The 22,121-nt window shown below is 36.6% G+C and overlaps 1 protein-coding gene across 1 annotated transcript in view; it reads right to left on the minus strand.

Annotated features, from left to right (window-relative positions):
• PDHX (pyruvate dehydrogenase complex component X) overlaps positions 1-22,121 on the minus strand; it is a 68,062-nt gene that overhangs the window by 23,844 nt on the left and 22,097 nt on the right. The window contains exons 3-5 of the mRNA XM_025878562.2: positions 13,746-13,846; positions 7,901-8,100; positions 6,049-6,147 (exon numbers count right to left, since the gene is read on the minus strand). Coding sequence (XP_025734347.1) covers positions 6,049-6,147; positions 7,901-8,100; positions 13,746-13,846 — 400 coding nt within the window. The remainder of the gene's footprint in view (positions 1-6,048; positions 6,148-7,900; positions 8,101-13,745; positions 13,847-22,121) is intronic.

Consider the following 22,121-nt stretch of genomic DNA (forward strand, 5'->3'; position numbering starts at 1 on the left):
AGAGGTTAAATTGCAAGTGTAAGTCAGTATTTCTCAAGCACCAATATTGCAGGTGTTGAGGATACAGCGTTAAACAAGACACTTTATTCCACAGAAGAGTCTCTATTAATCAGGCAATCAAATGACAGTAGTGATGTGCTATGAAGAAAATAAAGCAGAATAATGACATGAGTGACAGGTGAGAGGGGGGCTTCTTTGAAAAGAGGATGGATGGTCAGGGAAGGCCTGAGGATGTGGTATTTGTGTGGAATGACATGAAGGAGCAACAAGAGCTGGGGAAAGCATGTTTCTAGGCAGGGAAAAATACAGCTGCTTCTAAAAACAGAAGGCAGGCCAGTGTGGAAAGAAGAGTGAACAAGGAGGAGAGGGTTAAAAGATGAAGCCAAGGCTGGCATCAAACCCAGGTATGGCCAACTCCAGAGTCTGTGCATTTGCTGCTACTTTTCTCACACCTGTGCACATAATGTGCAAATATAAACCAAGGCAGAGTCAGAATACTTTTTTCTCACATGAACAGAGTAGGACAGAATCCAGTACATCTCGGATTCACAGCAAGTCTGGGACTGAATGACAAATTGTGATCTACCTAATCTGAAGCTAAACGTAGGACCTCTTGACCATGGCCTCCAACCCGTCACACAAAAAGCAGCCTGGGCGTAACTGGAGGCCAGGCCGCTTCTCCGAGCACGTGCCACACAACACGGTGATGTGAATGGAAAGACCGAGGATGAAGAGGAGGTACGTGGCCTAGGGAATGACCTTATATATTGTTGAGGCTTGTGACAACAAGCTTACTTCTCTTGGGAAGTTATTTTTTTTTTAAAGATTTTATTTATTTATTTGAGAGAGAGAGAATGAGAGAGAGAGAGCACGAGAGGGAAGAGGGTCAGAGGGAGAAGCAGACTCCCCGCTGAGCAGGGAGCCCGATGCGGGACTCGATCCCGGGACTCCAGGATCATGACCTGAGCCGAAGGCAGTCGCTTAACCAACTGAGCCACCCAGGCGCCCCTGGAAGTTAATTTTTAATTTACTTATACTCATAACCAAAAGCACCATTTTCCAGTTAATTATGGTAACATTTACATGTGAAGTAAATGGCTGCCAATAACCTTTCTGGGGATTTATGTCATGAGCCAAAACCCTAGCCAGATAAATAAAAATATGAGCACTGGGGGGCGCCTGGGTGATTCAGTTGGTTGAGCACCCAACTCTTAATTTCGGCTCAGGTCATGATCTCAGGATCAGGGGGATCAAGCCCCATGTTGGGCTCCATGCTCAGCGGGGAGTCTGCTTGAGGATTCTCTCCCTCTGACCCTCCCCCCCTTGCTTAAGCTCTCTCTCTAAAATAAAATAAAATCTTAAAAAAATGAGCACTGATATACAATAAAGGCTTCTGTTGATTCAGAAAAAATGCCTTCCACAAAAGACATTTAGCTTCTAAGAGCTCTTACAATTCATAGCCTAACATTACTAGTCCCTTTCTATTATATAAGGTAATTAAATACATCTAATAAAACCTATTACTAATCTGAGTTTTAAATCAAATTAAAGTTTAGCATCAGAGTGACATATCCAAAACACATCCATTTCTTTATATGGGGATCACCAGTTTACTCTCAGGCATCAGTTAAAAATAAACAAACAAAAATAACAACTGAACATAAAGACTAAAATATTAATGCCTGAATATGTCTATTTAAGAAAAGATTGGTCACATTAAGCTGACACATTTTTATTTCATTATCAGCATAACTAATAACTATTTTATCAAGAAATAGGCAATTTAGTTTCATTCTTGTAGTAACTAAGATTCTTGGGTAAAACGGCTCTTGGTAAAGAGTAAAAGTAAGGAGAAGTCATTAATCATTAACAAGTAAACAGAAAATCAGTTCTGGCCACTGCTTCACAGTAAACTTTCACTGCTGATTTTACACTTACATACCTCATAAAGTATAAATGTTAATTACTGTTTAATAACAGCCAACAATTTAGTTTCTATAATGCAGAGAAGGCTTTTAATGATTTCTGTCCATGAAATAATGAATCAGATTCTACTTGAAGAATGAGGTGGGCATTAAAAGCTCTAAAAATTAGGAGAAAAACAAATATATCACACTTCTGCATAAAGGCAGAAGATACCCTGGTAGTTCACTCAGGGCAGAACCTTCTCTACCAGGATCCCTTAAAGAGTAATTCATTTGGGTGGGCTATAACTTAGTTTTATTTATTTAAGTAATTTCTTTCTTTTTTTTTTTTAAGATTTTATTTATTTATTTGACAGAGAGACACAGTGAGAGAGGGAACACAAGCAGGGGGAGTGGGAGAGGGCGAAGCAGGCTCCCCGCCGAGCAGGAAGCCCGATGCAGGGCTCAATCCCAGGACCCTGGGATCATGACCTGAGCCGAAGGCAGACGCTTAAGGACTGAGCCACTCAGCACCCCTATAACTTAGTTTTAAAAAGAAATACTGCAAACATGCTAGACACTCACCTGTCACACCTATCAGTTTTGATGCTGTGATATGAATACAAACATTAACTACAGCTATGATTTAAGACACAGATACACAAAAGATGTTAGGTTACCGGCAAAGAACTTAAATGTATTCTGTCTCTAACTGTGGTCCCAGCACTAGCTTTCCTAAAATAGTTACATGCACAGGCAAAGTCAAGTCTATATGCTTTCGCGCAACATACATTCTGAGCAATATGTTTGGGCAATATGTTTGCTCTACTGCAACATTTAAAACAGCAACCCTAACACTGAGGATTTACTTCATAAACACACTGGATCAGAGGCACTTCCTCAGCAGTTGGAACTGATTTTTCTATTCTACTTGCATTTTTAGTTGAGAGTGGAAGAAGGAAGGATGTCTCTCCAAATTTCAAGAATTTGTGCTAAGGTATTTTGGGGGAAGCTTAGCCTGCAGTTTTTAAATCTCATCAGAAGATGACATTTTTGTAGGTGACAGTCAGCCAAAGTTTTTTCTGAGGTCCACCTTAATATTAAACTTAAAACACAAGCATCTTTAGTAGTATACGAATTAAAAATCCTAAATAATGCATGCCTTCAGGATCAATTTTTCTCATGAAATCTTTTGTAATGTGTCAGAATTTGAAGACCAAAGGCTGACTCTCTTACGGTGCACAGTTAAAGAATAAGGACAGGAAAGACAACTGGAAATTAGGAGGAGGAAGATGGCAAAGATATTAAAAATGTAACTCTATTTTAACAGTGCTTCCTTTGGGTATGCAGCAAGACAATACCATTTCGTTTTCCTTCATAAATATTACATTACTATCATAACTTCAATTCAGGTTAAAAAAAAGTGCTATTTGTTCATCATATATATAGTAAGCACATATGGAAAGAGAAGGGAGAAAGGAAGAAAGGGCTATTTCATTCCTCTGCTGTCACACCACTGAACTGCCTTCTAAAATATCACCTAATAACCGACTTCAAAAGACTTTTCTCAGATCACACGTTCCTTAACTTTTTATCCAGCCCCTAGATATCCTCCAACACAAGAAAAGTTGCCTTCTAAAAGTTTACTTCCTGATTATCTCAATTATAACCACTGCTCTACTACCTACCAATCCCTCTCGAGTCCCGAACTATCTCCTGCAAGTAACCTTCACCTCACTGATCCTGATGCCTGTGGGCTTGTCAGCACTGACAACAGGCTTCAGAGCTAACATATCACTCACTCCACTAAGACAAATACTTTCCCAAAGCCCTTATTTGTGTTTATGGAGCCAAAATTTCATCGTCCAGACCAGAATCCCAAATTCATTCCTTGATTCGTTGCTATCCTGGTCTATGCTCCCCATTCAATCCTTTATGAAAGCTTCTGGATTCTGTCCTTATAACAATGTCTACATCAGTAATCTCTACTTCTTTCACCTACATTCAAGCATTTTTTATCTTTTATCTGAATTACTTTATAAGCTTATTTATTAATTTATCTCCTAACCTCAACTTTTTTTCTGCTCCAATGTATCTTCTACAAATATGCAAAATTAAGCCTTCTAAGGTACAGCTATGATTACTTTACCAAAGATGTCACCAAATCTTGGTCAATGACTCATGAATTAAGTACAGACTCTCCGCCCTATCCCTCAGAAATTCAGGTAAGTCTATTTGGTTATAAAGAAAGTTGCTTTATCCCATTTTTATGGAGAGTTTACTAAAACATAGACTGGTAGATTAATAAAATCAAGGTACAAATAGTAGGATGGATATGGGGGAAAAACTAGGCTTAACTGGCTATGAAGATACTTAATTTTAACATTTTATGGCTAAGTGAAACTTTTTAAGCCCTTTAACTAAAATTTCACAATCTAGAATACTACTTTTCAGTCATAGGTCAGGACAGCTGATCTCCAACTCATGTAGTATGGCAGGACTCACAGTATGTGTTTAGGAGAACCACATACACATGTCTGATGAACAAATTAGTAACGCTGTAATACAGATAAACGAGGCTACCTAAGAATTAAACCTGGATTGCTCGCCATAAAAGAAATGCCCCAAAATAAACCAATGCTTTAAGATTTATTTATTTATTTACTTATTTATTTGAAAGACAGAATGAGTACAAGTGGGGAGGAGGGGCAGAGGGAGAGGAGAAGGAGACTCCCTGATGAGCCAGCAGGGAGCCCAATGCGGGGCTCAATCCCAGGACCCTGGGATCATGACCTGAGCCGAAGGCAGACGCTTAACGACTGAGCCACCCAGGTGCCCTAAACCAATGCTTTAATGAAGAGTAAAATAACCCAACGAGAAAAAAGACATTTCCGTTGGTCCACAACTGCCACTTAATAGTTTTATAACCTTTGCTCATCTCAACTTAAAAAATTTTAGCCAGTATTACTGATCACTTTTTATCAATAGTAAATGGGGAATAAGCATATTGCTTTAAAATGTTAACTCAATTTGAAGAATTTAACATTACCACCAACAGAAATGTAATACAGGGGCGCCTGGGTGGTGCAGCTGGTTAAGCATCCAACTCTTGGTTTCAGCTCAGGTCATGATCTCATGACCCTGGAGCCCAAAGCTCCATGCTCAGTGTGGAGTCTGCTTAAGACTCTTTCTCCTTCTCCCTCTGCCCCATTCCCTCTCCCTGCTCTCTCTCTCTCTCTTTCTAAAATAACACATACCACTACAGCAATTTTACATTAGTCAAATGTCTAAAGGATTAATCTTTGCCTTCCCCACTAGATTAAGTTTCAATAGAGCAGGGGCCATCTGTTCTCATACACTCTTAAAAGAAACAAAATGTAAACAAATGGAAAAACATCAGTGTTCTTGAATAGGAAGACTCAGGATCATCAAGATATCAATTCTTCCCCAAGTTAATTGTAAAATCTGATACAATCCCAATAAAAACACCATCATTCCCCTGTACCAGCAGGGCAAACGAATTGTTTAAAATTCATTTGGAAAAATAATAAAATAAGAATCAACCAAGAAAACTGGTCTATTGAAAAGAAGAACAAGGATAACTCGATCAAATTTTAAAACTTACTATAAAATATTTATAATTAAGAGTGTGGTACTAAACAATGGTGCCAACTCATGGACAGTTGAATAGAAAAGGAAATCCAAAAAGAGCCAACTGCATATGGAAATCAGTTTGATCATACAAGTGACTAAAATCCAAACAGATAAGAATGAAATTATGTTTGAAAGTATATTTCCAGGTTTTAAAAAATTAAATGTGATTATAAGCTTATTTCAAACAAACGTAAAACAATATAAAGGTTCACCACTCTGCACTCTATATATAATTTTTTGCATTTATCACCATTTCTAAGGATCTGGCTTAGTTACCAAGTTAGAACCGTTCTTCACTAATGCTGTAATTACTCTGAAACAACCCTTGCACAGAATATAATTTTGCACTCACAAAAGCAACTGAAAATACAAAAGAACAGTATATGTCCTCTTAAATCTTAACACTGAATAAGCTCTTCTTTAAATACCTTCAGAAAAAGCTGATCATGATAAATAATGGAATTGGTTGTTACAAAAAGCACAAACATACTCTTTGGTGAATATCCCCCGAGGGCCAGTGGCTGTGCCCTGGCTAGCATCCAGGGCATGTTTTTCCAGAATATTACGGGCAGCTGGACTTAAACGGAACCTACGAAAAAAACATGAAGATTAAGGAAACTAATAAACACTCCTAATTTGAATCAAATATACCCAAACATCAACAGTTTTACCGATAATGAGCAAAATAAAAATTTATAATAAAGTTAAAATGATTCCCATAGTCACAAATAAATTAATCTGTACAAATCTGGTTTATTTTACCACCAAAACATTTTCATACAAATTTAATTAGTTACTATTTCAAAATATTCCTTTAATAAGCGTAAATATTCAAAAGGAGAGAGCTTCTATTTTGATTAATAATTTTTCACATGGCTCTTCATCCAACACATCAATAAGGAACTAACTATACTGTTCCTTCATTTTTTTCTGTGTGGTAAAATGTACAAAAAAATTACAATTTTAAACGTTTTTAGGCATACAACTGAGTGGCATTAAGTACAATTAACCTGTTGTGCAACCATTGCCACCATCCATCTCCAGAATTTTCAGTCTCTCAAACTGAAACTGTACCCATTAAACAATAACTCTCCATTCCCTGCCCCGCCCCCTGCCCCAAGCAGCTAGCATTCCACTGTCTTTACCAATTTGATTACTCTAGGTAACTCATATAAGTGGAACCATACAATGTTTGTTCTTTTGTGATTGGCTTATTTTACTTTGCATAATGTCTTCAAGGTTCATCCATGTCATGGTATGTGTGTCAGTATTTCCTTCCTTTTCAAAGCTGAGTAACATTCCGTTGTATGTACACAGCACGTTTTGGACACATGGGTTGTTCTCACCTTTTGGCTACTGTGCATAATACTGCTATACATGGCTGTACAAGTATCTCCTTGAGTTCCTGCTTACAATTCTTTTGAGTACCCAGAGGAGGAATCGCTGGGTCATATGGTAATTCTAGTCTTATTTTTCTGAGGAACTGCCGTACTGTTTTCCATAGTGGCTACACCACTTTACATTCCCACCAACAGTGCACAAGGGTTCTAGTTTCTCTATATCCCCATCAACATGGAAATCTACAACTCAGCACTTCAAAAACACTGACAAGAACTGACAGTGGTATACTAAAGGAAAAAATTTTTAAAACGGTAAGGGTCTGCATTTTTATTTAAGTTCAAAAGTGGTTCTTAAGAGGACGTTTCTCAATGAAGAACTTTTCCTTATAAAGAAAAAGTAATTTTGTATAATTATAGAGAATGTTAAATAAATGAACTTGTTAAAATTTTCAGAATCCATCAATTAAAGCTATGTAAGGCTGACGTGAAATGGTGTTTACTAAGTATCAGTGTGATACAGGGACAAAATTGAGCTCCAGTCTGTGTCGGACACTCAAATGCAATATAGTTGTAAAGGAATGCGTGTTAAGATGGTAATTCCATTTTATGTCAGTTATACATTTAAAACTGGAATTCACATTACGGTAACTAGAATTCCATGGATGGAAACATGAAGTCTGGTATATTGAATTCCATCCTATAATCCTAAAACCTACTTCAAGTTCAACGTGGACAGACTACTTGCTTTGTTCTCCACCCGGTGAGCAGGGCTTTCATACTACCTGGAACGTGACAGGTATTCAATAACTGTTTGTTTGCTGAATGAACAATGACAGTAAAAAAATCATTCCTAGGCCTCAGTCACCTAAGAGAAAAAGGGACGATCAGCCATTTCCTACATAAGGTGCAAAGATGTTTTAAATATAATGACTAAAATATCCTAAAAGCTGCTGTTAACTTTTTTCTTCTTTTTAACATCAGCATCCAAATAAGCATACTCACTGCAGTTTTCCCAATGTGTGCTCCTCTTTGACAGGAGGAGAAATTTGTGGTTCGGGTGGGGGACAAGGCACTGATGGTTTTGAAGCTGGTGATGGAGGACCTACATCTCTGGGGATTTCAACATGTTTCCAATCTTCTCCTTCTTCAACTAGCAAACCAATTAGTGAACCTAGTCGTATATTTTTAGATCCTTCTTCAACCTGTATTTTAAAAAGAAAATAATTGCAGAGATAGGAAGGCTCGTGACCATATGAAGTAGTTTAAATAATTCTGTACTGATGAGAAAGATCTCTTGATTTGAGCTAAAATCTGCTTCCAAATCAGCCTGCCTCCTCCTTCCCCCCACGATCGTCCTTTCTTACCTTCCCCCACGTACACCTTCCTTCACCACTCTTCCCATCCCAGTTATTAATGCTATATCCTGAAAAAAAAAATCTAGAATTTCTCCTCTGATAGCCTTCAAACATGTAAGAGCAATCATCACCATCTTCCTTTTGATGTCAATCAGTACAAATCAAAAACAGGAGACTGATTTACTTCAACTATTTGTCTTTCCCAGATAGTTTCCTGTTACAATAGCTTAGAAATTCCAAGAGCTCACAATGAATTAAGTACCCTAAATTAGTCCTATTACTAACATTAATTTAATGGAAAATGTATTCAGTAAACTTAGTCTCTGAGCTGATTTTTATTTACTTAGAGAAGTCCCTAGGGGACCTTCAGATGACAATGTTTTTAAATTCGGTACTGGAAGAAAATGTCATTCCTTTAAAATTTTTATTATTTTCTTTCAATTACATTAAATAAAGTTCATTACAGATGTAATTTAATGAATAATAGAATGAGAGGCTGTTGGATGTTCACTAATATAGTAACTGTAAGTAAGAACATAACTCCTAAAATGGACTTGATATTTCTGATTAACATTAAATTTGATGCTTATTAGTATGTGCACTATTCTAAAAATAAATAAGGCATAAGTCATGGTAATTAGGAAGCTTTGTAAGTTTACTAATTACTGATGGAGAAGAACAGAAATAATGCTTTAGTGAAGCAAAATATATATGTAAGAAATGAGTACAGAATATAAGGACATTTAATGAATTGCAAGCTGTGAAAAAAAAACTGAACAGCCCAAGAACAAATTGTTTAGCTGTTTGTCACATCCTAAAAAGTTTTAGTTCTATGTACTACTCATTTTTTTTACTATTATGTCAAAAAGATGAGTTAATATTATTTTAAATAAAAATTTTGTTTTAAAACAAAAAACATACTCAACATGGATCAAGAGTGGACTCCAGAATGCCCGCTGGTAAGGGTTGGAAAGTGGCGCCTGAAGGCCCAGCATGAGGCTGGCCGAACTGGGGAGTAGAAAGCAACATGGGACAACAAGTGGGAAACCTGTGGCACCTACTTCTCCAGACACCCATACACGGGCTGAACTCCATCCCAAGGCACAGACCCCTAGGCTGGAGCCTCTTTCTTTACAAGAGACATTCCCATAGGCTGACATGAATCACCGGCAAATGTGCTAAAGACTGCCTGCTTAAGCTCACCAGCGTCCCCAAGGATGTGAGATGCTGAAGTCGAGAGACAAAATCTGTACAGCAGAAACTCCCAACAGAGAAATTATTTGAGGGGGTTCACTCCATTAAAGGTGCTGGTAAAAACTCTGTTTTGATTGTGATGTTAAAAAATAATCAGTAAGTTAAATAGTTTCTTCTGTAAAAGTCAAACAGTGTGAAAGCTGCTGACACAGAAGGAGCGCGCACCGCGGTTAATGGAGAGGAGCAGAGTCACATGACTGGGTTTGAAAACTTAGTAAAATATAATACGTTATATGTTAATAAAGCCTCTAAGACAAGATATCTAAAAAAAAAAAAGAAAGAAAACTTAGTAAAACTTTTCCATCATGGTTTCAACCACTGAACAGTTTGAAACTGTCTGTATTCTTTAAGATAAACACTTTAACCTATATGCAAATTAACTTTGGTCTGAAAGGAAGATACATAAGAAACACTGAAGCTGAAAACAAATCAATGACAAGTTAAAAATTCAGAAAGGGAGAAAAAACACTCATTAAGTCCTTGACTAACAGTTTGGCAGTCAAGTGCCAGGCACTGTTCTAGCACTATGTCAACTCATTTAATTCTCCTAACAACCTTAGGAAGTAAGTGCTACTATTATTCAAGTATAGGTAAGGAAACTGAAGCACAGAAAGGCTGAAGGACTTGCTCAAGATCCTAAGACCAGTAGGTATCCAGACAAGATACAAATGCAGTCTGACATTACATAGCATTCAACACGCCAAGTACCAAATCTGTAAACTGCATCCACAGGCTGACCAAAATTATCATACAGCAGTTCAAGATCATGCTCCTACTTTAAAAAACAAGCTTAAAGGGGAGAAGATACAGACTGGATTATAATTCATTTAGCTTTTAATTCACGGGGAACACAGACTCATTTACCACTTTAATATGTCATTTACCCATTTCAACATGAAAATATTAGAACTGAGAATATCTCCCATTTAGTGAATTTGCTCTGAGCTTTGAGGGTTATTTTCTCAATTAAAAATGTTATAGTCTACAGAGAGGAATCAATTGAAGGTCTCAACAATGTCAAATTTCAACCATAAACTTCGGAACAGTGAAATGCATCTTCGAAGGTGACTGAGGCAATTTAATGAAAAATAAGGGGGGAAGGGATCTAACAATAAAATCATACTGAAAAAATACACATTCTTGAAAAAGAAAGGAATACATTCTTTAGAGGAACACCAGTGACACAGTATTACAGTAAGATGCAGCTAAGAAATCGATTGAAGAACATGACTAGTACCAAAAACATTCTTTGTTATTTTTTAATTTTAGGAGTATCAACGAAAGGAAGCATTTTTTTCTTTTTTAAGTAAGCTCTCCCAAAATGGGGCTTGAACTCACGACCCAGAGATCAAGAGTCGCATGCTCCACCAACTCAGCCAGCCAGGTACCCCTAAAGGAAGTATTTTTTAAAATTTTGCATTAATATCCATGGATTTTAGTTTTCAGAAAGAATTCTAGTCTTGAAAATTATTTTGAAAAATAATGGTCTATCAATGTTTTGCCAGTCAATAAATTGTCAAAAATTTATATAAGCTTAAATAATCTTAATATCCTACACCCTTTTCACCCTCAAAAGTATCCTGGTTTGTAACAAATCATATAGTAACCCTAAAATGTTAGAAGCCAAACCAGACAATCTTTAATAAATTCTCCAAATAGGGGCATGTGGGTGGCTCAATCAGTTATGCATCTGACTTTTGATTTTGGCTCAGGTCATGATCTCAGGGTTGTGAGATAGAGCCCCACAATGGGCTCCACACTGGGCGTGGAACCTGCTTAAGATTCTCTCTCTCCCTTTCCATCTGCCCTGCCCCTTCCCCCTCTAAAAACAAAACAAAACAAAAACTCCAAATATGTCATCCTAATATTTTACTTTATTAACATCATTTAAAATGCCTGCTGTCCAGTTTACTGAATAAAGTTAAGACTAAGCTTATGAACTAATACCTGAGTAAAAATTTAAGGTTTTCTGTACAATTTACTAGTGATTAAATAAGAATTTAACAATTTTCTCATTAAGTGAACTAAACTGGAAATGGATCATAAAATTATCTACACTGACACCAATTATTCTTTATTAACATTATTAAAAGCTTCTAAGCTTTTTTCTGGTTCTAAATGAAATGTAATAAATATTATTTTATATAAAATGGAAATCAGATGCAAAAATTACGAATGAGAACAAAGAGATATGAAATTGGGCAGGGGTAGAGGAAGAATACAAAAACCTTTCCAAGACTATGCAAACAAATCTCCATGAGGAGCAAGATAGGTAACAATTTCTAATGGTTTCAAAAATGTGCACAAGCTAAAAACTAGAGCTTTATATCATCACTTGCCTTTTAACAAGACCAATCTCCAACTCCTTGATTCTGAAAGTAAAGATCTCGTGTAAGTATTCTTATTAAAATCAGTTTATTATGTGTGCTCATATGAGAATTATTCCACAACGAAAGACAAAGGTGTGACCTGCACGGGAGTGAGCGGGCTGGGAGTGGGGAGGGGTGAAAGACTAAAACAGCCCAGTGATACCACCTAATATCACCTTGATTTCTTTCCTCCATAAAACTGTTACATTGTGACATGAATAGACTCCCATTCCTATTATTCAAAACGCATGTGGAAGAATAATAAAGCCATAAAGCCCTAAAATACACATACAATCTTTTCTTTGGCAAGGTATTAACCATTTGTGCTGCTAAAGCCCTTATTAATCATATCTCCCCCTCAGCCCCCTACCTTTTCAGAGCATTAGGGAAGAGATGAATAGGCACTACTGACCTATAACGCTGTTAGCAATTTGAAATGCATTACAAAGCAGCTAAGTGGGAAAAGCTATCAATTCTGGAAGACTTTCATAGTCAAACAATCCAGAGCTAGGGCCAAGAACACAGCTTGCCAAAAGCATACACAATCAAATATAGCTGGGTTTATTACATATAGTAATTTAATCTTTTTCTTTTTCTTTTTCTTTTTTTAAAGATTTTATTTATTTGAGAGAGAGACAATGAGAGATAGCACGAGAGGGAAGAGGGTCAGAGGGAGAAGCAGACTCCCTGCCGAGCAGGGAGCCCGATGGCGGGACTCGATCCTGGGACTCCAGGATCATGACCTGAGCCGAAGGCAGTCGCTTAATCAACTGAGCCACCCAGGCGCCCTATCTTTTCCTTTTTCAAAATGCTGCATAAATTAGCTGAAGAAACTATTTTTGATATGAATAATTACATTTTCCTTGTTATGAAGGTATAGAAATTTTAGCTTTCCATTCATATTTCCTCCAAGAAGTATTTTCAACATGGTGTTTTAACATGGCTATTAATAATGCAGATGACAAGTAAAGGAATTTTGATAATTAGAATGTAAAAAGCAACATATGAATGATGAAAAAAGGGAAAAGGATTTTTTAGGAAGAAACACGAGTGAAAAACTGTGTATAGATCTACATCTAATTAGATTATAACATTCCAAAGTGTGGCCTTTGAATAAAATGTAGAAAGAAAGGTGTTGTTATCCATTCCCAAAACAGAGGTGAGCTGGCATCTCAGAATTAAAAACACTATCAAGAATGGACTCAAAAGACATGCAGTTTCTCTGTACAAATCAAACTATAGAGGCATGAATGGATACTTACTGTTCAGTTGCAAACAACCAATACAAATTAGATAAACATATAGATTGACATAGGGGCTAATGGTCACCAAGAGCTGAGTAATTGTAATAATAATTACAGTAGCAGTATTTATTGATGCTTGGTGGGTGACAAGCTTTATAATGAGTATATATGTATTATCTCAATCTCTACTACCGCTCCATGGTGTAGATATTATTATCTCTACTTTATTATGAAGAAAAAGGCACATAGAGGTTAAACAATTTGCCAATCGCAGGGCGCCTGAGTGCCTCAGTGGGTTAAGCGTCTGACTCTTGGTTTTGGCTCTGGTCATGATCTCAGGTTCATAAGATCTAGCTCCAGGTTGGGTTCCATGCTCAGCATGGAGTCTGCTTGAGATTCTCTCTCTCTCCCTCTGTCCCTCCCCCTGCTCATGCTTTCTCTTTCTCTCTCTCTCAAATAGAATCTTTAAAAATAAATACAATAAAAATAATAAAAATATATTATGCAGATACAGATAACATAACACTATAAATACAGCAGTAAAAATAAAAGGTGACTTTAATTCAAAGAACTTCACATTTAAGAGATCTTCATCCCGTTAAAGACAATCAAAATAAACACTTACCACTATTTTGGCCAAGATGCCATCATCACTTGCATCTAAGGTAACCACAGCTTTATCAGTCTCTATTTCACATAAGGCATCTCCAGCACTCACAGCTTCACCTACAAAACAAGACTGGGTTTGTTTTGTTTTTTTAAAATATAAATGTTAGTATGTGGGTTTGAGTGTGTGTTAAGTGCATAAAACATGAATAATGAATACCAAAATATTCAGTATCTAGCTCTGGGCTGTGGAATTACAAGTAATTTTCATTGTGTATGTGAGTGTGTGTTTGCATGTATGTATATATGTATGGTTTGTTGTATTTTTCAAAAGCTCTATAATGGACATAAACTACATTTGTTATAATAAAAACAATTACAAAAGATTATTGAACAGATATAATGAAACCACATTTTAGAAACAATAGCAATGAATGCATAGTCTCTTCCAAACAAACCAATTCCAGATCTACTCCTTTCTTTTTAATATGTTTTGACTATATTCCATGAGGACAAAAGTTTTACAATTAATAGCACTTCTGGGTTAACACTGTAGCAAAAATTCAGAAACCCTGTTGGCACTGCAGAGCATAAATAAATAAAGCATATTAAACAAAGAGAGAATGTCAAAGACACAACTGAGGTCAAATAAACATTTCTGTGCAACAGAAACAATATGGAAACTCAAAAATGTTGAGCAAGACCTGACTTGTTGTTTCTGGATCTAGAAACAGGTGGGGGGGGGGGGTAAGCAGGGAGAATGCAGTGGTTTCCTTTGGAATAAAGAGAACTAAAAGTGATTTGCTGCAGACAGGGATGCAAATCAGAATCTCCCCTTAAAGTTAGGGCTGGGTCAGTGACTCTATTCCTAACAGAAGGCCAATAAAGGGGGCAATCAAGACCTGTTGACTAGAACTATAGCTTTAACCAGAACTGTAGGTCTAGGAAGGTAGGGAACAAAAACACTACCTCAGTACCAGGATCTGAGCCAAGCCACCCTCTGGCTCCATTACTCCATCTACTGATATCTGCAATACCAATAGCAAAATCCCTAGACTGGGGGTGGGGAAAGGGAAAGTGGAGGGCAGGTGGGAAGACACTGAAACACAAACAAAAAGCCTTTTTTAAATAAATAAATAAATAATAAAACAAAGTTCCAAAACATTTGAAGAAATTTAATGCTAAGAAAGAAAACCACAAAACCAATAATGGAAACAAATTTATTTCAGATGAATTTCATTTAGTGCTACCTGACAGAGATTTTTAAATAAGTATTTTGAGGATGTTCAGAAACATAAATGAAGGTAAAAGATCCATCACAATAACAAGAGATAAAAAACAATGTACAGAAATGAAACAAAAGGACATCACATAGGAAGGAAAAACCTAATGAGAAATCTTGGAAATGAAAAATAGTCATTGAAATAAAAAGAAACAATCATTGGGATGTATTCTAGACTAGACATAGTAAAGTGAATTATAAAGGCAGCATTAAGGAACTACCTGGAACTTACTACAGGCAGAGAAAAAAAGATGAAAAATAGAAGAAAGCAGTAAGAGACACAGATTGAGGCTGCAATGTTTGTCTAATAGTTTTCCAAGGGAAGACTGGAGGGAATAGTTGAAAAGCAATACATGAAAAGATAAATGCTGAGAATTTTCTACAGTGGAAAAGAAATACATATCCTTAACATGAAAGAGCTCTGAATGAGTTTAGATAATTGTAACCTATGGTGTATTGACTAGGAGGGGGCACTGGGAGCCCTATAGCTTGCTGGGAGTATGAATTATGAATCTTGACTAGGTGGTGGTAACCTGGTTATATGTGTATGTAAAAATTAATTGAGCTTACATTTTCTTCAATTTATACTTCACTAAAAAAAAATAAGCAGAAAAAAAGTATTAAGACTGTATGAATTCACATTAGATACACTGTAGTGAAATTCCACACAATAAAAACAATCTTAAAACCTATCAGAGGAAAATAAACCAGATTACATCAATGGAATGACAGAAAGCATACTTCTCAGAAGCTGTAATAAAGGTCAGAAGACAATGGAGTACTATCTTCAAAAAGCTGAGGAAAAGTAACTGTCTAGAATTTTATACACAACCAAACCATCATTCTAGAATAAAGGAAAGGTGGGGCGCCTGGGTGGCTCAGTTAGTTAGGTGCCTGACTCTTGATTTTGGCTCAGGTAATGATCTCAGGGTTGTGGGCTGTGAAATGGAGTCCCATGTCGGGCTCTGCTCTGGGTGTGGAGCCTGCTTAATATATTCTCTCTCTCTCTCTCTCTTCCTCTGCCCTTACCCACCTTCCCTTTCATAAAAAAAAAAAAAAAAAAAGATTCTTTAGACATAAAAGGCTAAGAAAATTTACCAGCTATTGAAGAGCTATTAAAAAGTGCAGTTCATCAAGAAGAAAAATGGACATAGGAGGGGACCCATGGACTACATGAAACAAGTTACTACAGAAACTGATAGAATGGTAACTGTGAATCATTTAAAAGCTAATTTCTGAGGGTTTAAAAAATGTAAAACTCAAACTCTAAAAAAAAGTAAGCTGGATAAGGAAATGTTTAGTTGATAGTTAAAGCATGCAAAGAACGTTGATATAAATAGGCAGAAAAAAATGCTAAATAACTCTAGATTTTACTGGCAAAATTTAATTAAATATGTATCCAAAATACTTTATGATGTACACCCCCCCAAAAATAGAAATATAATCTACAGCATTCTGCAAAGGAGAGGAAACATTAAGTAAAAACTGTCACCCACCTGAAGACACATGAAAAGAAAAAAATAACATACCGAAATTGTAGAAATAAGTCCAAATGTATCAGTAATTGTAATAAACGAATTAAAACAACCTACTAAAAGCAGCAGAAATTATCAAAATGATTACAAAAAAATAAAATCTGGATAAACGTGGCTTACAAGAGACAGACCTAAAACAAAACCAGAATAAAAATACAGGTATAGAAAAGCATGTAACATACAAATGCACTCCCTCACAGATATACCAAAAATAGCTGGTACTACTCACATAACACACTCAATAAAAGAACATGAAGGAAAATCTAAAACACTAAGATAAATATGCTCTGGAAGTTTACTGTACAGAAACTACTTCCTTGTATACCAAGATGGTCACATAGATGGTTATTATTATCTTTGGTTAAAACAGTTTGGAACCGTCAATATAAACTATTTTAATGAAATCAACATTATCTGTTAGATGATATTTATGAAACACCTAAAAGGTGATTGTTGGCCTAACCCTGAAGAGATTTTTCTATTCAACAAATATTTATTAAAAATGCTTTAAGGTACTGAGGATATGGGGGGGTTGGGCAGGGAAGTTAAGATTCTAACTTCAAGAAGCTTGGTTTCTACCTAGTGACAATTAACTGGAAATTATGGTGGGATCGGGTAAAATTAGGATGCCATAGGAACATTCAGGAGGGATATCTAATTTAGTTTTTGCAAGGTGAAAGGCTTCCTAAAAAGAATATATATATTTACATAATTACGTATATTATATATATACTATTTATACATATATATAATCTGAGCCTGAAAAGACGAGAAGACAATCAAGAAGCAGTGATCCAAGCAGAAGGCACAACATACCCAAAGCCCAGGAGGCAAAAGAGAACAGGAAACTTTGGAGGAGCTGGGTAATAGTACCTGAGAGAAGCAATGAGAGATTAGGCTGGTGAGGTAAGCAGAAATCAGACCAAAAGGAACCTTGTACGTCCCACAGAGAAAGCAGATTATATCATCTTACACACTTCTTTATAATGGCAGATGTTTTCATAGTTAAAATAGAGTGTATTTCAAAAGGAAAAAAAAAAATCACATCCTTATGTTTCTGCTGTAACCATGGAAAAAACAATTGAACTAGGCCACCTAGCAATACTTCTAGACACCCAGAAATTCTGCCCATAAGAAAAAAGTAAAATTCACAGAACTGTACCTCTGAAACAAATAATACAATATATGTTAAAAAAAAAAAAAGAAGAAGATAGCAGGAGGGGAAGAATGAAGGGGGGGAATAGGAGGGGGAGACGAACCATGAGAGACTATGGACTCTGAAAAACAAACTGAGGATTCTAGAGGGGAGGGGGTGGGGGGATGGGTTAGCCTGGTGATGGGTATTAAAGAGGACACGTTCTGCATGGAGCACTGGGTGTTATGCACAAACAATGAATCATGGAACACTACAGCAAAAACTAATGATGTAATGTATGGTGATTAACATAACAATAAAAAATTAAGAAAAAAAGACAAAAGTGAAATGATGTTTTATCACTTGTGTCCACCTACCACAAATTCCAAACACCCTTTAAGAACCATAGACCAAAAAAAAAAAAAAAAGGCCCCACAAAAAAACAAACCATAGATCAGCCATGGATCAATCTAGATGACTTTGTTCCTATCCCTGAATTCCTACAACAGTTGTAATTAATTTGAAATGAATCACAAATTGCATTCTAAAATGTTATGTAGTTACCGTTATTTGTTTTTTTTTCAGTTGGGTTTTCCTCTATTTACCAGACTGTGAGCTTCTTCACAACAGGAATAGGACACATCTTAGGTGTTTTACATTCTACCTCATTACCCTGGACTCCAGCTAGTGCTTCACACATAATGAGTTTGTAATGAAAACGCTTGAGGAAAAAAAAAAACTATAGTAATTTCACAAACCCTCATGTCATCATAAGGTTTACATCAAACTATCATTTATATCTCGTTTGGTTCTAACATTTGATTTGTAGCATGCTTCTAACAGTTAATATCTCAGGCAGCCTATTTCCTTTTTATGGTGTTTTAATTATAGGTACACCTACTCACATAACACAGACATAGATATTTGCTATATGAGGATGCCAAGAGAGAGAACGGAAAGAAACATAGAGAAGGATCAATCCATTACGCAGTGAAATTTCCCCAGAAACCATAGCAAAGTTTAAAACATCGCATTATTATATAAGGGCACATTACCCCTAATTTTATGAAACTAAGGTACTAGCTATCAATAATCAAACCTAATGTAAATACCAAAAGAAAATTTTGAGACTAATAAGAAGCCATGATGATTCTAAATATCCTCAGTTTTGGCTTTAACAAGTTAGTGCTATAATTGAGAAAAGCTGTGAAGCAGAGTATTAGAACTCAGACACAGGTTTGATTCCAAGCTCTGACACAAGTAATCTTGACCAAATTACTTAGGTTTTGAATGCATAGGTGTTATAAAAAAAAAAGATCATGCAACTGGAAATGTTAGGTTAACTCTTCATATACATCTTCAAACACTTCACAACATCTTTAGATAAAAACATCAGGTATGTTATTGAGAACCATTAAGAACCAGGACTCATTCTCACTCCCTATCCCATACTCTCATTTCAAACAGATCATTCAACAATTAGTATACATTAGTATATAAGGCATCATACTAAGCACTACAATGAGAAGAGTTTGTAGTCCAAAGGAGAAGGCTGAAAATGAAAAGCCAGGACAGAGCATCATGGATGGCGTGAGGTGACAGACCCTCAGCTGCCCGTGTTGCAGGAGGTGACAGCTTTGCAGTGTCCCTGCCCCATCTCCTCGTGGTGCACGTCAGCAGCCGAGGTGGAGCGGGCCCGGAGCGAGAGTGCGGGCCCCAGGAGGGGCCAGAGCAGAGGCCCGCCCGGGGGCCGCTCCCCAGCACCGAAGCCAGCATCATCGTTGGTTCCTTTGTCCAGATGGGCGGCTGTCAGAGCTGAGGCCTGGAGTTACAGAGGCTTCCCTTTCTCTTTTTAAATTCTGGGTATGAAGTATAGTCTTGATCAAACACAATGGTCACGTTTATGAAGTAAATACATCCTGTGACTTTAACAAAATAATTTTGTCCTGCCAAAAATTAAGAATAAAAGTCTTTATATAGAAGGTGTATACAGTGGTAGTGGTGGGGGAGAGCTAGCTTTTATCTGTAAGGCCAAGAATATTAAAGAAAAAAACCTCTTCTTAGTGCTAAGTTGAAGCATAATGACAGCTATGATTTGAGAAAAATAATTCAATTGTTTACACAACAAATACTAGTTAAGTACGTAAATGACATTGTCCAAGGCAGTATGGTAAAAAAAATAATAAAATCAGACAGACCTGCTTCAAGAAGTTCTTAACATAACTGAAGAGTACAAACAAGCAGGCCATGGCCTTCCCACCCAATCAGGGCTTACAGCAGTGTGGGAAGACAGAGGAGGGGCCCCTACTCAGTGTTGGTCAACCCTTTTCACTTCATTACACAAATAAAAAAGATTATTTGCATGACCAAAGACCCCCAGCAGCTGTGCTCCTTGGCCATCTGAGGTCCTGCCCTGAGAGCTAAAGGCAGGAGTAGCAGTTTGAGAAGGAAATGGCTGGGCCAAGTTAACCTCCCTTACATCCTTCTGACCCCTTACATTTTATTATGTTGCCTTTCAAGTGCTCAACACACATGTGGCTCGGAGTCACCCACTATATGGGGCAGGGCAGACACAGAACACTTCCATCACCACAGAAAGTTCTTTTAAATAAAATGGCAATCAGTAATTGCACCCACCAATTCTAAAATCCTAACATGATAAGAAATATGAACAATAAATGTAAAAAAGCACAGATAGAGTGCTGTTCAGCAACGAAAGGAAGGCATTGCTGATAACAGGCTACAACATGGATGAACCTCAACATCATGCTAAATGGTAGAAGCCAGTCACAAAAGACAACACATTATAGGATTCTACTATATGAAATGCCCAGGAAAGGCAAAATTTTAGAGCCAGAAAGCAGATCACACTAGGGATGGGAGAAAGAAGTGACTACAGTCAGGCACCCGGGATCTTCTAGGTGACACAAATGTTCTGAAACTGGATTTTGGTGATGTCGCACAACTCCTTCTACTTAACTAAAAATCATGGAATTGTGCACTTAAAATCAGCAAAATCTATGGTATGTAAACTGTACCTCAATAAAACTGCTAAAACAGTAATGGACTGAAAAAAATGGTGAAGCTATTTATGAAATGCGTGTTTCAAAAGTTTTCCATTTTAGCACCACAAACATGGATATAAATCCCCAGAAATAACAACAGACATCGGGAGCTCTTCTTCAGTAGAATCCAGAGACCCATGTGACTCCACAATAGCATCTCATGATAACACTTCCAACAGTGATGAACTCCTTCTGAACAGTTTTACCTCAGAACTATATAATCCACATTAATAAGATCTGGTCTAAAGACTTGTACAAAAGCTATTTGAGATAGTCGCAGCTCCCAGTCACATGACAGAAGGAACGTCCACATAAAATGGCAGTCTCTGGAGGAGAACATCAAGAGCTGCAGCAACAAACATCACTGATGAAGTTCCAGACACTGAGACTAAGTAAGTACTTTGCGGGACTACCTCAACCAACTTCTCTTCCAGTATTTCATGGTATGCTCTAAAATATCTCAGAGAGAAAACAATGTTTTTCATACCCTAAAATATTCTCTCACAAAAGGGGGGAAACAAGAATATTTTCTTCCTTTTGTTATTTTAAGATTTAATTTCAATTGATGAAAAAATAAGCTATATCTATATCCATGTTCATTAAACTGAAAATATCTGAAGCACATTTTTCTCTCCAAATAATAAACTTGTAAAAAAGATGTGGAATTACAGTTCAGCTCACCTTTCAAGAGATTCTGACATTGTACATGTTACCTATCACTTTTGAAGTGTCTTCTTCACCAATTTTATAATGCATACTCCTTACTTAACCCCAGACTGAAATTAAGTATTGTACTATTCATTATAAAACTGCTTTGTTAACAATCATTAGATCAACAAAGATGGGAAAAAATGTATATATTATTGCATATTTCCGAGACTCCAACAAAACAAAATTAAATTGAGTTATCATAGAATTCTAAAGCCAGGAATATACCTTAGATTTTAACTAGTTCAACTCACCCTCAGATATTTCATGGCAGAGTGGGAACCCCAAAAGACAAACTGTGTTTTCCAGGCCAGAGTTCCTTTCACTGCACCTTTATCACCTTTGCTTAAAGCACGCCCCACCAACACCTCCCAAAGCATTAGTAATAACAGTTGTGAATTAGAGTCTCCGATTTTCAAGAAATCGTTAAAAGTTTGTAAGACCTAACTGCTATCCATTAAAGGTTATCAGATCATTAGCCTTAAAAATAAACTAAATTTATAATTAGATATAACACTGTTCTTTTTTATGAACAAAAATTCAATCCTCTTAACATTTGAAGGTCTAAACTCATTGTTTCAAATAACAATGACCATGCATTAAAAAGATCTCAAGATCAATTTTTTTTAAAACACAGTTTTAAAAAAGCTGCAGGAGACAACTGGACAAA

This window comes from Callorhinus ursinus, unplaced genomic scaffold (assembly GCF_003265705.2).
Source record: "Callorhinus ursinus isolate GAN/ISIS: 27379988/994484 unplaced genomic scaffold, GSC_fseal_2.0 scaffold21, whole genome shotgun sequence".
Lineage (NCBI taxonomy): Eukaryota > Metazoa > Chordata > Mammalia > Carnivora > Otariidae > Callorhinus > Callorhinus ursinus.